The sequence below is a fragment of the Alligator sinensis genome, unplaced genomic scaffold (genome assembly GCF_000455745.1).
Source record: "Alligator sinensis unplaced genomic scaffold, ASM45574v1 scaffold48_1, whole genome shotgun sequence".
Lineage (NCBI taxonomy): Eukaryota > Metazoa > Chordata > Crocodylia > Alligatoridae > Alligator > Alligator sinensis.
Window position 1 is genome coordinate 348,706 of NW_005842541.1, and position 13,867 is coordinate 362,572.

The following is a 13,867-nucleotide window of genomic DNA, read 5'->3' on the forward strand; positions in this document are numbered from 1 at the left end:
GGCTGTGGGTCAGGAGTGAGGGACACTGAGGGGGGTGTGGGTTTAGAAGGAGGGGCAGGGGCAGGGCACTGGCATCCCAGTGCTGCTCAGTGCCTCACATCCTGGTGAGTGAAGGGGGCAGGGGCAGCTCTGATTTTTCTATGATATAAAAAACCAAAAGCAAATGCCAAAGTGTACAGATATTTAGAATTAATTTTATTAGGATGACAGAGGCACTGGTAGGTTTCCAAATGGCTTTAAAAGTGTAAATATACCAATAAAATGTTGCCCAACTGATCTTTCACTATACAGTGGCATTTCATTTTAATTGTGGAAGAACATGGATTGACAATAGTTTAATGAGACAATTTGGGGTTTTTTTAATCAGAGAATTTGCAATTTTTAAACAGGGAACACCAGGATCCCTGCTGGTGAGACAAGTGGTGAGATCCAGGCAGAGGAGCCTACCCAGAACCAGCACTGGGGACCCAGCTGGAGCACAGCTAAGACAACTGCACCTAAGAAGCCCTGCACCTACCTCCTCGACAGCTGACAGGCTTCGTGGCCACAGCAGGGGCTACCATCCCTGCAGCTTTCACCCTGCTGTGCCTTAACACACACAGTATCACCCATGTCATGAGTTTTGCTCATCTGCAGCTTGAGGTGCAGTTCTCTTCAAACCCCTGCACTTATCTCCTTGAAACTTAGCGGGCTTTGTGGCCTGAGTCAGGGCCACCACCCCTGCAGTTTTCAGCCCACTGCACCTTAACACACACAGGATCATCTAGGTCACAAATTTTGCCTGTCAGCAGCTTGAGGTGCAGTTCCCTCCAAACCCCTGCACTGATCTTCTTGAAACTTGGCAGGCTTTGTGGCCTCATCAGAGGCTACCACCCCTTCAGTTTTCACTCCCCTGGTGTAACACATACACATGACATGAGTTTTGCTTTCAAGAATTTGGGGTGCAGTTCCCCCCAAATCCCTGCACTGATCTTATTGAAAGTTGGCAGGCTTCATGCTCTCAGCACAAAGGCTACCACTCCAGCAAGTTTCATCCAAATCAGACAAAAACCAACAAAGTTATAGATATTTCATTGATTCCCCGTTATACCCTATGGCCAGATCTCCGAGGTGGCTCCAAAGCTTCAAAGCCACTTCGGCCAGATTGAAGCAGGAACCCGGTCTGGAGCTCTGGATCAGATCACTGGCATCCGAAGTGGCTGGATCCAAAGCTGGATCGAATAGCTGCCTACTCGCACAGGCCTATCAGAAACATTATATTAGTTGGCTGCAAAATTCTCCCTGTCTCTGAATAAGTGCTTCACTTTCACTAATTTCTTACTTGTGAGTGGAGATGCGCTTAGATTTTTCCAAAACACACTGAACTTATCTTTGTCATAAGTTCAGGAACATCTGACAAAAATGCTCTGATTGATCTGGGTAGAGTGACAACCAGATCTAGTAGCTCCAAAGAGTTCCACAGAGGAAGCCCCATGTGCTGCACATTTTTTGCCTATGTCAAGATCTCCAATTATTACCACATACTAAAAAACTTTGTTTCCAAATGACATCACCCTCCTTCTTCTTGTTTTGCTAGGAAGTTTCACTGTTAACATCAAAGACACAACTGGGCAGTTTTCTGCCACAGATGGTGGCACATGAGGCAGTGGCCATGGCTGAGCTGCCAGTGGCAACCTGGTGGCCAGGAAAGCAGCAGCTGTAATTATTTATTGTGCCCTTCCCCTCCATACTGGTTACCATGTTATTCTTATCATGTTTTTCTTCCTGATGCTTCTTACAGGCTACAGCTACAATAGAAGTAATATTTACAGTTATGACTCTTTTGTAGCTCATTTCCAGTTTCCCCAAATTCATGAAATCTTCAAGTGGGTTTACACCACCCTTGTTTTGTGGCAATACATGCATATTTGTCTATTGTGATGTCCCATGCTGCTTTCCTACTGCTGGCATTTCTTCCAGTCTTCTCCCCCTTTTTGCTGAAGGAGAAAAAGAAAATAATATGGGTTTCTCTGTGATAGGTCTTGTTGATTCTTCCTGGAGCTCTCAGGGTCAGGATGTTAGATTAGGATCCATCTGAGCTCTTCAAGATTCTCTTCCACGGCCCTGCAGACACAGGCCTCTTACTGTCACCAGTGACTAAGTGCAAGCAAATAACGGATTTATAAGAGGGAATGTATCTGGGAGAAGTGGGCTGCTTGACAAGGCCAGCTGAAAAGAAGATTGCTTCAGGGGAGCAGTTTCCTTCCTCCACCCCTGCCATCCCTGCTCTTGCTTCCATGGTCTCCATCTTGCTCTTCACTGCCAGGGCAGAATTGACCAGAAGTAGGCAGGACCTGTTAAGAAAGGGCTCTGGGCTGTACCCACTCCCATTCTCTAGTCCAGTGGTTCTCAACCTTTTTTGTACCAGGACCCATTTGTAAACATTGATGGCCAGTCCTGACCCAGTGCCCCTCACTCCCAATCTGCTTCCCCCAGGCCCCAGCCCCACAGTGTGTGGGGCTGGACATGGGTGTGTAGGGCATGAGGGGCCCCAATCAGACCCAAGCAGCCCCTCACAGACTGAATCTCTGCCAACCTACAAGGGAAAAGCCACGGTTTCCCATGTTTTTCTCCTTTAAAGCAAAATCTATTTTTAAAGTTTGTTCATGACACTTTCATATATTCTTGCAACCTACTTTTGGGTTGTGACCCTTAGGCTGAGAAACGCTGCTCTAGTAAACATGCCAGAGCTCTTACGATGATTAGATAGGTAGGTATAGAATGCAGGTCTACCAGATGTAGATGTTGTAACTCCGATAGTAGACATTTTGAAACAAAGCCACTTCATTTGCAATATGAATTGATTACTTCAAAGAATTCTGAAGGAGCGACATACAACAGTAATGACATCATTTTAAATGTTATTCTAAAAAAAATGGTTCAGTGTTCAACCTAAGAGAAAGTATTTCACACACACACATTTCTTTTCAATTGTTCCCGTTTTTCCATGCCAGGCATTGCAGGTGGTGGGGCAGGTTGAAGAAAAAGCTCCAGTTTTTCCCCCCAAAAGTTTCTGTTTCTTTCTTCAGATCCGCACATCTCTGTTCTTGTGTCCACTGCCTCAGCTGGAAAGCTGTTCCAGAACTTCATTCTTTTGTAGGTTGGAAACCTCCTTTTATTTTCTACCCTCAATTTATTTGTGGTAGTTTATATCCAGTCATTTTTGAGCCAACATTACCTTTTAGTTTACAGGGTTCTTCTCCTCACAATGAGTGACATTATAATAGGACATACTATAGTAATTGAACCATTCTAGTATGGTATAACCCCATTATACTGAACCCTGTTTATAACATCACCTTGTTTTTAACAGTCCCAAGAGCCAGAACCAATTTTTTCATTGGTATGATGCAGCAAATTGGCTAACCCTATTATGGTAATGATATTTTTAATGAACTTCTCTCCTGGTCCCTAGGGGTTGTACTGATTTTTTTTTAGTTTTACTTAAAAATTTTGCAAGGGTAGCACTTAGTACTAATTCATACAGAAAAGAAGATCAGATGTCTCAAAATGTTATTTTAGACACACATACTACTAAGATGTCATTAAACAGTGTGAAAATAATACAAATATTAAAAAATGAAAAATCCAACCAGTAACATTTAAAAGGAAATTGCAGAATGTTAAGACTTTTTTTTTTTTTAACTGAAACTTTACGTCTTGTTGGAACTTTTGAAAATATTTCTTTGCTTTCCAAATTAGAATGAAAATCAAGTTTAGGATACCTGCTGCTGCCTTCTGTGAAACAACAAGTGTTCACCACCTTTTCTCTCAGCAGGTGATCAAACAATAATCTTAGCATTGGCTCATTTCCTCATCTGCATACAAGAGGATTTTTGACAACTTAGTCAAGATTCACATTCCTGGATGGAGAAAAGACAAGGTGCTGGGAATATAGTTCAAAATTCATCTCAACTAAGCTAAATTATCTGAGTGACATCCCCATCTGCTGGGAGCTGATATAGCGCCACTGAAATGAACAGAGAATTCTGATTTACACCCACTGAGAATCTGAGCTGTTCTTTTCATCAGCAATCACTTTTGTATTTACATGTTGTTCAATTATTATTTTCATGATTTAAATACTTGCTTTAGCTAATCCCACTGATTTCCCATGCTGACCCCTCTCCCTGGCAGTTTAGCCCAGATCCTGACCCCTTTTATCCCCAAACCTTTCATTTTTCCCTGCTCCACTCTGGCTAGGTTCATCCTGTTACCTGGATCCTCCAGCTCAGTGAGCTGCCAGCCCAGCTCACCAAACCCTGACTATGCCCAGCTGCCCTAGTTACACAGCTGAAAAGGGAACACAGTGTACTGCAACTAGAAATGCAAACATGCACTAGGATGTTCAACATAAACAGCATTTCAAAAACATAACTGACCTGCAAATAAAATGATACTCCGTGTTGGCAGTTAAATGCTTTGCTTAAGCCCCAGTGGAACTCTTACGTGTGTTGTTTTGTCTCTCCCAAACTGAAACTCCGTACTAGGGCTCTGTGTTTTCCTGAAGGGAAGTTCTACTTAGTGACTCCACCCCATGATTCTCTCTCTCCCACTGACTCACACGCAAGGGGCAGGGGTGGAGGAAATGATTGCAGACTGAAAACCAACCTTGAAAGAAAGATTAATAAATTACTTACTTTCTGTGGAGCTAGGACTGCTTCTAGGCATTCATTAGCCCAGGGACAGGCAATTATTTCAGCTGAGAGATGCTTAACGAGTTTTGGTGAACTGTCAAGGGCTGCAAGAGTGGCCCTGCCCCTTGACAAGTGCTCCACCCCCCTGGTCCCCATCTTGGAAGCAGAAGTCCCTTCCCTTGCCCCTGGAAGTGCTCCTTTTGGGAAGGGGGTTTGCCATTTTGGAACCGAACTCCCCCCCACCCCCCAAATTCTATACTAAAAAAAAAAAAATCAAACATCTGTAATAATTTTTAATTTTTTTTTTTTTTAAATTGTGGGGGAGGCTGTGGGAGTATGTGTGGATGTGGGTAGGTGGCTATGGGGGGTTGGTGGGAATGTGTGGGTGTGCGCAGGGTGGGTATGGGGTTTGTGGGAGGGCATGGGGTGTGTGGAGGAGGGGGTGTGGGTGCACGTGTGTGGTGGGGTGTGTGAGGGGCTCCCCCCAGAGGTGCATGGGTATATAAGGAGGGTATGGGGGAGGATATGGGTGGGCATGGTATTTTGGGGGTATGTGATTGTGTGTGGGGGAGGGTGTGGTTATGGGGTTTGCTGGGGAGGGTTTAAGGGCATGGTGGGTTGTGCATGGGAGCCCCTTGTGTGCCTTCCTGAGCCAGTCAGCAACTACTCTGCAACAGCCCAGAACCTGCGCACCCTATGGCACCTCCCTGCACTGCCAATAGTGTGCAGCCCCAATGTGCCCCGCACCCCGCACCCCATGCCCGTTCCACACCACCTAGCCTGGCACATCCTGCCACCCCTGGGCACACAGCGGCTCCTTCTGTCTGCTGTTGCTGCTGGTCCCAACTCCATGGTAGTGGTGGGAACCTGTGCGCGCAGCCCTGACTTGGTGCACCCTAATCCCTGTTCTGGGCTTGCCCATCCGGGCTGAGCAGCAGCAGCAGCAGCAGCAGCTGTGGTGGCAGTGGCTTGGCAGAAACTGTTGCTCAGCATGTGGGGAAAGTGGCCCCTCCCCCTCACTGCTGCTGGGCAGTTCTTGGTGCAGCTGCCCAGAACCCGTGCCACGCCATGCTGGGCTGCCCTGCAGTTCCGTCACTGCTGCCTCTGAGCTGCCCTGTGGCTGCTCTGCAGTATCATCGCTGCCACGCTGGGCAGTTCAGAGGCAGTGGTGATGGAACTGCAGGGCAGCCCAGCGCAGGATCCGGGCAGCTGCACCAAGAACAGCTCAGCAGCGGTGAGGGGGTGGGGCTGCTTTTCTCCCGTGCTAAGCAACAGTTTCTGCCTGGCCACTGCTGCTGCTCAGTGTGGATGGGCAAGCCCAGAGTGGGCATTGGGCCCCACTCTCAGCAGTGGCAGCATGGGAGAGATACTGCTGCTCAGCTCCTCCCCCTTGCCACTGCTGGCACTTCCTAGTGTAGCCACCTGGGGCTGCCCTGAGTCTGCTCTACACTGCCACTGCTGCCCCGTGGGGAAGTCTGGAGGTGGTGGTGATGCCATGTAGACACAGGGCAGCCCTGCATGGGCTCTGGGCACCTATACCAGGAAGCACTGGCAGCGAGGGGGGGATGGGCCACTTTTACTCCATGCTGAGTATCTAGCTTTAGGCTAGATGTCAGGAAAACCTTCTTCACGGTAAGGGTGCAGCACCCAGAACTGGACGCAGTACTCCAACTGCAGCCTGACCAGTGCCACATAGAGGGGAGGATCACCTCCCTGGACCTGCTTGTGATGCATCTGTAGATGCACAACAAGGTGTGGTTAGCCTTACTGACTGCTTCCTCGCATTGGCAGCTCATGTCCATCCTGGAGTCAACAATGACTCCAAGATCCCTTTCAGCCACTGTGTTGTTGAGAAGGGTGTTCCCCAGCCTATATGTGTGTTGCTGGTTCCTTCTCCCCATATGCAGCACCTTGCACTTGTCTGCATTGAATTCCATCCTATTCTCATCCACCCACCTCTGTAACTTGTCTAGATCCAGTTGGATTCTGTCTCTTCCCTCCAGTGTGCCTACTTCTCTGCACATCTTTGTGTCGTCAGCAAATTTGGACAGCGTGCCTTCCACACGTACATCCAAGTCACTGATAAAGATGTTGAATAGCACAGGCTCGAGGACTGAGCCCTGGGGAACTTCACTTAACAGATCTCTCCAGGTTGACAATGACGTCCACCACCACTCTCTGGGTGCGACCATCAAGCCAATTTGCCACCCATCTGACTGTGTAGGCATCAATGCCGCAGTTGCCTAGTTTTTTTATGAGAATGGGGTGAGAAACAATGTCAAAGGCCTTCTTGAAGTCCAGGTAGATGACATCTACCTCAACGCCTGCATCCATTCAAGGACTTGGTGACCTGGTCATAAAAGGAAACCAGGTTAGTCAGGCAGGATCTGCCTGCAAAGAACCCGTGCTGGTTGCCCCTGAGCATTACGTCCCATGCTGGGCCCCCGCAGATGTGTTCCTTGATAATTTTCTCAAAAATCTTTCCAAGGACCGAGGTGAGACTAACTGGCCCATAGTTACCTAAGGCCTATAGTTACCCGATAATCAGGCTGAGGGGGACCTAGGTCCCTGTAGGGCACCAGTAGCCTTAAGGGGAAATTGCACGGCTCCTTTTCCTCCCCTACACCATGTCCCCAGCCTTATAGATGTTCTCTCTCATTGATGTGACTATTTATACACTCGGCCCCCTTGGGCCTTCAGACCCCCTGGTCCCACACGCAGCCCCTCCTCTGGGCTCTTGGATCCCAGTCCCACACGCAGCCCCCTGCTCTGGGCTCTCAGACTCTCTAGTCCAGCTTGGCCCACTCTGGGCTCATGGACCCTCTGGCCCAACTCAACCCTTCCCTGGGCTCTTGGGCCTTCTGGTTTGGTCTCAGCCCTTTCTAGGCTCTGGGACGCCTCACTGGGCCCCATCCTCAGTCTGAGGCTCCTGGGTAACTGGTTCTCTAAATAGGCCTGGAGCCAGCCTCAGCAGGGCTCAAGGCTAAACTACCAGCATAACTTCAATAACCAAGAAATATGTCCACCCTTTGGCAGACACCTCAAGCCCTCTAGGGGTTTAACAAACAAAGGCCACTTGCCTGTAAACCCCGTCTCTCTCAGCCCAGGGAACGTGCCTCCGTTTCCAGGCCTGCAGCGTGACAGCAACATGGAGGTCCTTTCAGGAGCCCTGCAGCCAGGGGCTCCTCACTCCTGGTTGCTGGGGAGAGATGAACTGACTGGTGCAGGCTCTGGGTTTATATAGCTCCAGCCTCTTCCAGTCAGGCGAGTCTCTCATTAGCTCCCCTCTGCCACCTGCAAGCAGCCTCTCAGCCTGCTTGCTCTCCTAAAGGATCAGGCACATCCCAGTGCCCTGATACAGCCTCCCTGTAGCTGCAGTTTCTTGTGGGCCTCAGCCTGCTATCACCAGTACGATAGCAATAGCAGTGCCAGTGGTGCACCAGCACCAGGAGCCCTCACACAGCGAGTGCCGAACCAAATGTCGTAATTATGTAGTAGTGCACAGAGCAGGGCGCTTTGCAGATGACTTGCACCTAGTGCCAAAATGCCTGGCTATGGCTATGACTGTCACTGCATAACAAATAGGCCCATCTCTGACACCGGCAATTAATGGTTCCTTTAGAGTAGTGGGTTTCAACCTTTTTGGACTCAGCTTCCATAATTCTGAATTTAATAGCGCCCTCAGCAGATGTGGGCAAAGGGCGCCTCTCCTTTTTCCCCACACAAGGGAGTCAGGCCCCACCAAATTTGCCTTGATGGATGAAGTCCAGAGGGTGCCCCTCGCCCATTGGAAAGTGCAAGGGCAGAGGTAGCACCTATTGTATCCTATCCATGGCTGTTCTAGACTCTCTGGTAAGCCAGCAGCAGCGGCAGCAGCCTTAGAGGAAGGACGCCAGAAATGCGGCATGTGTAGAGTGACTCATCCCGTCATAACCTTCTGCTGATGACTGGGAGGGTATCTCCCTAACTGTTGTGATTAATAGGCGCTGTCTGATAAAGAAATTTCTGCTGGTAGTGATTCAGGGCTGATTTCATAGTCAGTAATGGGCACTAATGCACCTGTCACAACTGATGCCAGTTCTTTTCTAAGCTCTACCTGTAGCCTACTGGGTGAACTTTGGCAAGCCACTTTTCCTTGCCATGTCTTAGTTTCCCAACTGTAAAATGAGAATAACAAGATTGACCTCCTTTGTTCAGTGCTTTGAGATCTATGGAGGAATGCTAGCTATTATGATTTTTCTTTTTGCCCTACTCCCTGTTCAGACAATAAAAGCAAACAAAATTCCTTCCAGATTCCATCTTGTTTCCAGGCCAGTCATGCTTTTGCGGTTGCAAGCACAGCAAGGAAAATATTTAAAATTAAAATATTTACAGGCTTCAAAGCCAACCTTCTGCAAAGCCATTCCCTGTGAACACCAGATGATTAGCCTTCTGCATGCTGGGCACTGTGGAATCAGAAAAAATATATGCCTTAAACTTTGATTATTTTAGTTATAAGATGACATAACCGCTTTGTGGAGAATTGCTGGCTCTGTATAGTAGAACAGATAAGAGAAAGTGTTTGTTCTTTGTAACTCCTCTGCAACTGCTTCACTCACCGCGGCCTTGAAGATAGCAAAAAAGTATGTACAAATCTGATTTCCAGGTGCAAGAAGGAGGTTTGTGAACTAACCTCGCATCCACCATTAGTTCCCATCCTGATTATAGCAAAGAAATAATGAAGTAATATTATAGCCGCTTTTCATGCTAATTTCACTATATGATCACGTGAGTTGTAAGCAACTGTTAAAAAGTATATAAGCCTCCTGATTTTGCTCTTGGGGGGGGACCCCTTCCAAGTGCTTGGGAAATCCATGTCACTTTGGAATCCCCCCTACAGCTGTAGTTTCTTTTGAATAAAAGCTTCTGCTGACCTGACCCAAAAGTATGCTGCGTGTGTTTCCACGACAGCACACACTGTTGGTTAGAAGCCCATACATCATGCTGCCAAAGGCAACAAAAGTCCAACTCAGTCTTTCACATAATATTGTTAAGTCAGCAAAAACTGGACACAAATATCCTGGGACAAACTGAGACACTGAGGTTGAAAGAACTGCAATAGGTGATGTCAGGAGTTTGCTGAGATCACAGACTAACATGATGACAAGCTGACAGCTTCTAAAAACAGAAGGATTCTTTATAGCTGAAGTCATTGATTGGGGGATCACTGGGGATTTCTGATGGATTCATGGGATAAGATTACTGCTTCCTTCTTAGAAATTCATAAAATCATAGAAAATTAAGGTTGGAAGGGATCTCAGGAGGTCATCTAGTCCAAACCCCTGCTCAAAGCAGGACCATCCCCAACTAGATCATTCCAACCAGGGCTTTGTTGAGCTGGGTCTTAAAAACTGCCAAGAATGCAAATTGCACCACCTCTCTAGGTAACGTGTTCCAGTGCTTTACCACCCTCCTAGTGAGAAAGATTTTCCTAATACCCACCCTAAACTCTCCTTGTTGCAACTTGAGACCACTGCCCCTTGTTCTGTCATCTGTCACCACTGAAAACAGTCCAGCTCCATCCTCTTTGTAACCCCCCTTCAGGTAGCTGAAGGCTGCTATTAAATCCCCCCTCAGTCTTTTCTTCTGAAGACTAAATAAGCCCAGTTCCCTCAGCCTCTCCTCACAAGTCATGTGCCTCAGCCCCCTAACCATTTCCACTGCCGTCTGTTGGACTCTCTCCAACTTGGCCACATCCTTTCTGAATTGTTTACCTGGGGGGGTCACTAAATGGGAGAGGTGTAAGGACAACTAGCTGGGCTGCAAGGACAGAACTTTATCATTGTGACAGCCATACCCCCTGGCTCCTGCTAATGTGGGATTCATGAGGATACTGCTGGGACCTCATCATCCTGATTCTGGTCATAGAGGATGACCTAGGTAATAATGTGTCTGAAGCCTCCACTGGCTTCAATCAAACCTCAAATATAACCTGAGACTGTGACAGAGATTTGTGCTTTCCCTCCCCTCTCTGATGTGTCCTTTTCTTTTCTCCCCTTATTTTCCTTTCCTTCCTGTCTTGCTCCTTTTGTCTTCTGTTTAATGAAAGTTTGACTTCACCAGCCAAGGCTCTTTTTTTCCACTAGAGCTAGGAAGCCACAACCAACAAGACAGCTGAAAGTCATGCCATAATCCATCCAGCACTGCTACAAGTTTGCCAGTTGTAGCATAACAAAGGTGGGAGAAGATGGGGTACCAGCCCCGGGCACTGACTTACAGGAGGTACAAGATTGGTAGCAGCTGCCACTGCCAGCCTATTGCCACCACTGCCCAAGGTGCAAACACTGTTATACCTCTATTTGTCAGGTCTTTCACCCGTAATGAAACTACATATTAGGATCAACATTGGGCAGAAACAGAACCATCTGCCTTTGCTGTTCTTTCCTATCCCCTTTTGTGTCCTTTTGACTTCTTTTGCCTTTACAGGAATGGACTCAGACTTTGACACCTGCAGTAACAAGAGACTGAACAGCTAATCCCCCTCTCTTTCTCCCCAAAAGAACTGTTCCTGCCTCCTGAAAGTTTGTCAGACAGGAGGCCTTCCATATAAAAACTCTCAGCAGCAAAAAAGGAAGGGAATAAAGGATATTGTTAAAATACAAGGCTTACTCGATACTTTGCATTTAAACTGTTTTGCCTCTTTTCCCTTCTTTCCATGTATCTCTAATAAAAAGTTATTACACAAAATTAATGGGGTTTGTTACCATAGTTGAAGGCAGGCTGAAGTCTCTACCTGAAATCCCAAACCGCAGTTCACTGTTTGGTGTAGACTAGATGAGTTCTCAAGGTCCCTTCCCACCTTATGTATGATTTTATGTGTCATACAGCTATGAGGTCACAGTAACACCTGTGGCTTATTTATTCTAGCAAAACTAACCCAATAGCTCTCCAGCCTTGGTGGAAGTCAAACTGAGCCTGGGGAATGGGGGAACCTGCTACACCTGCTGGACAGGTGGGGCAGCATTTCCATAGATACATGCAGCCCATCCCCCTTCTCTGGCTCCTGAGAACCTACAGCCACTCCTCTGTGGCATGCCGTAAGGAGCAGCTTCCCATATCCTCTGCCTTTCCACCCACTCCAAGGTGGAGTCAGGATTTGTCACTGAGACACAGCTGAAGAAATCTGATTTAGAGTTACAACTGCTTGCTTCACAGCCAACCATAGTTTCTTGCTACATAGCTAACTCTGTGCCAAGGAGCTAAGCTGCATCTACTAGGAGACAGTCATGTTCATATCAGATGGCTATTACAGCCCCCCTCATGCCACAGCTGCTTTTCCTCAAGGACCTGGACTTCTGATGGCTCCAGCGAGATCTGGGAACATCTGGGACTAGGTCTCTATTCACACTGGACACGTCTACACATTCATTAATGCTTAATGCCTAGTGCACATTAAATTTAGTACTTTTAAAAGGAAGTAATAAATAAATGTGTAGTAGGCTGCCCTACTGTGCATTAGCATGATCACACACTTTTTTGTGATGGTTAATGCGCAGCAGACTAATGTTACTGTGCATTAGCATAAGAGCAGTTTTTGCCATGACGCTGTAATGCATGTATACTGTGCATTAAACATCTTGTGTAGATGTGCCCACTGAGTAGCACCTGAACCCCCACAATAAACAAGGGGTCTCACAAAATAAGGTGTTGATGGGTGTGAGAAAGGAGAGCCACTCTCTGGGCCTTAGTTTGCCTGGCTGCTGTTCCCCTTCCTAAAACTGAAAGCACCCCCAAACCTACCTAGCAGATCTGATGTCCTCATGGTACCATCTGGCTTTGGAATGAGCTGGCCAGAGCTTCCTGGGAAGAGCAACTCTCCAGGTGTTTCTCTTTCTCCTCCCCCAGAACCTGCTCATTTTAGTTTGCAGGTGCCCCTGCTCTCCAGCTGCTAGGCTCAGGCCCTGTTGCTGAAGCTTGCAGTGAGTTCCCATTTGTCATCACTTACTGCATCTTTCCCAGTGCTGACCATGCTCATCTTCAGTAGTGGGGAAACCTCAGGGCACAACAGGTTTAGATGTTGCCTCCACCTTAACCTTCCCAAGGGTTATGGAAGGATAATAGTCCACTCTTACTTGCACAGTCCCCTAGAGTGCTGCAACCAGATTTAAACCTGAAGGAGATGCAATGAAACATAGGTGAATTGATCACTCGGACATTTTTACAGTCCTCCTGCCAACCTGAAGTTGAGTTACTCGGTCATTGCGCAGTGAAGTACAACACCTACTGAGCCTCCTAGTGGCCCAATAGATAGACTTTCACTGGAACGTGATGCTGGTCAGTCCATCAGGGTGCTCTCTGAAAATTCCCTCTGAAGATCCCACAACTTCCACTCTGAACTTAGGATAGAGACATCTCAGACTCCTGGATGTGTAATGGCTGGTGAATGTAAAGACTGAAATGTAATCCTTGGTATTCATTTTATGCTTACCCATGGTTCAAAGCAACAATAGCTATCAAGCTGAAACCAGACAGGAGAGTTGCAATGTCCAAAGGAGGCTTCCAATTATGAGTTATTTGGCTGTCCCTCTAAGTTTTTGTTTTTGGGATCTACATTTTGTTGTTGTTGTCATACCTCACACAGGCTTTTGTTGAGACTGGGTCACCTCCAGCAAGTCAGGCTGGGCTCTTCCAGAAGTTCTGAAGAGATGAAGCCAGCCTACTCTGACTAGACAAATGTGCTTGAAATCCTGGCTTTGGCCCACCCTGACTAAAACACCATCATGGAAGGCAGATGGAACAAAAGTGATGTAAAAGAAGGAAATTCAACCCTTGTCCACAAGGACATTTAAACTCAAAGAGGAGACCTCACCATCATGGCTGGGATCTGCACAGCTTCTCTGACACTAGAAACCTTCCTTCCCCTCAAATACTTCAAGGTCCCAATACAAGGAGACTAGAGCTGTGACAAGCCATATAAGCATTTTCAAAGAATAACAGACTGACCTCAGAGGTGAGTACAGTTTTCCCCCTTGAAGGAATCCACCGTGTCTGGGGTTTGCTCTTCTGTATCTGTTCTTGGTGGCAGGTTGCTATGTTGTGTGATGCCATCTCTGTCCTCTCTATCTTTCCTACCTACACTGGCATGGATTTTCCTCATTCCTTTTTGATTAGACCTCAGATTCATGACAGTTTGAAGAATGTTTACACTCTTT

The 13,867-nt window shown here is 47.2% G+C and overlaps 1 protein-coding gene across 7 annotated transcripts in view; it reads right to left on the reverse strand.

The window, feature by feature from the left end:
- Window positions 1-13,867, reverse strand: part of LOC102384967 (dimethylaniline monooxygenase [N-oxide-forming] 5-like) — a 60,672-nt gene that overhangs the window by 33,273 nt on the left and 13,532 nt on the right. For 2 of the 7 annotated variants that reach the window (XM_025213604.1, XM_025213601.1), the window contains exon 1: window positions 4,422-4,587. The exons of 3 other annotated variants lie outside the window; for them this stretch is intronic. Coding sequence is in view for 1 of the 4 variants with exons in the window: in XM_025213600.1 (XP_025069385.1) it covers window positions 4,680-4,710 (31 nt within the window). In the remaining 3 variants the exon portion in view is untranslated. Of the gene's footprint in view, window positions 1-3,764; window positions 3,900-4,421; window positions 4,588-4,679; window positions 4,751-13,867 lie in introns of those variants that run through there. 2 more of the 7 variants (XM_025213600.1, XM_025213602.1) reach the window with 2 other exon arrangements.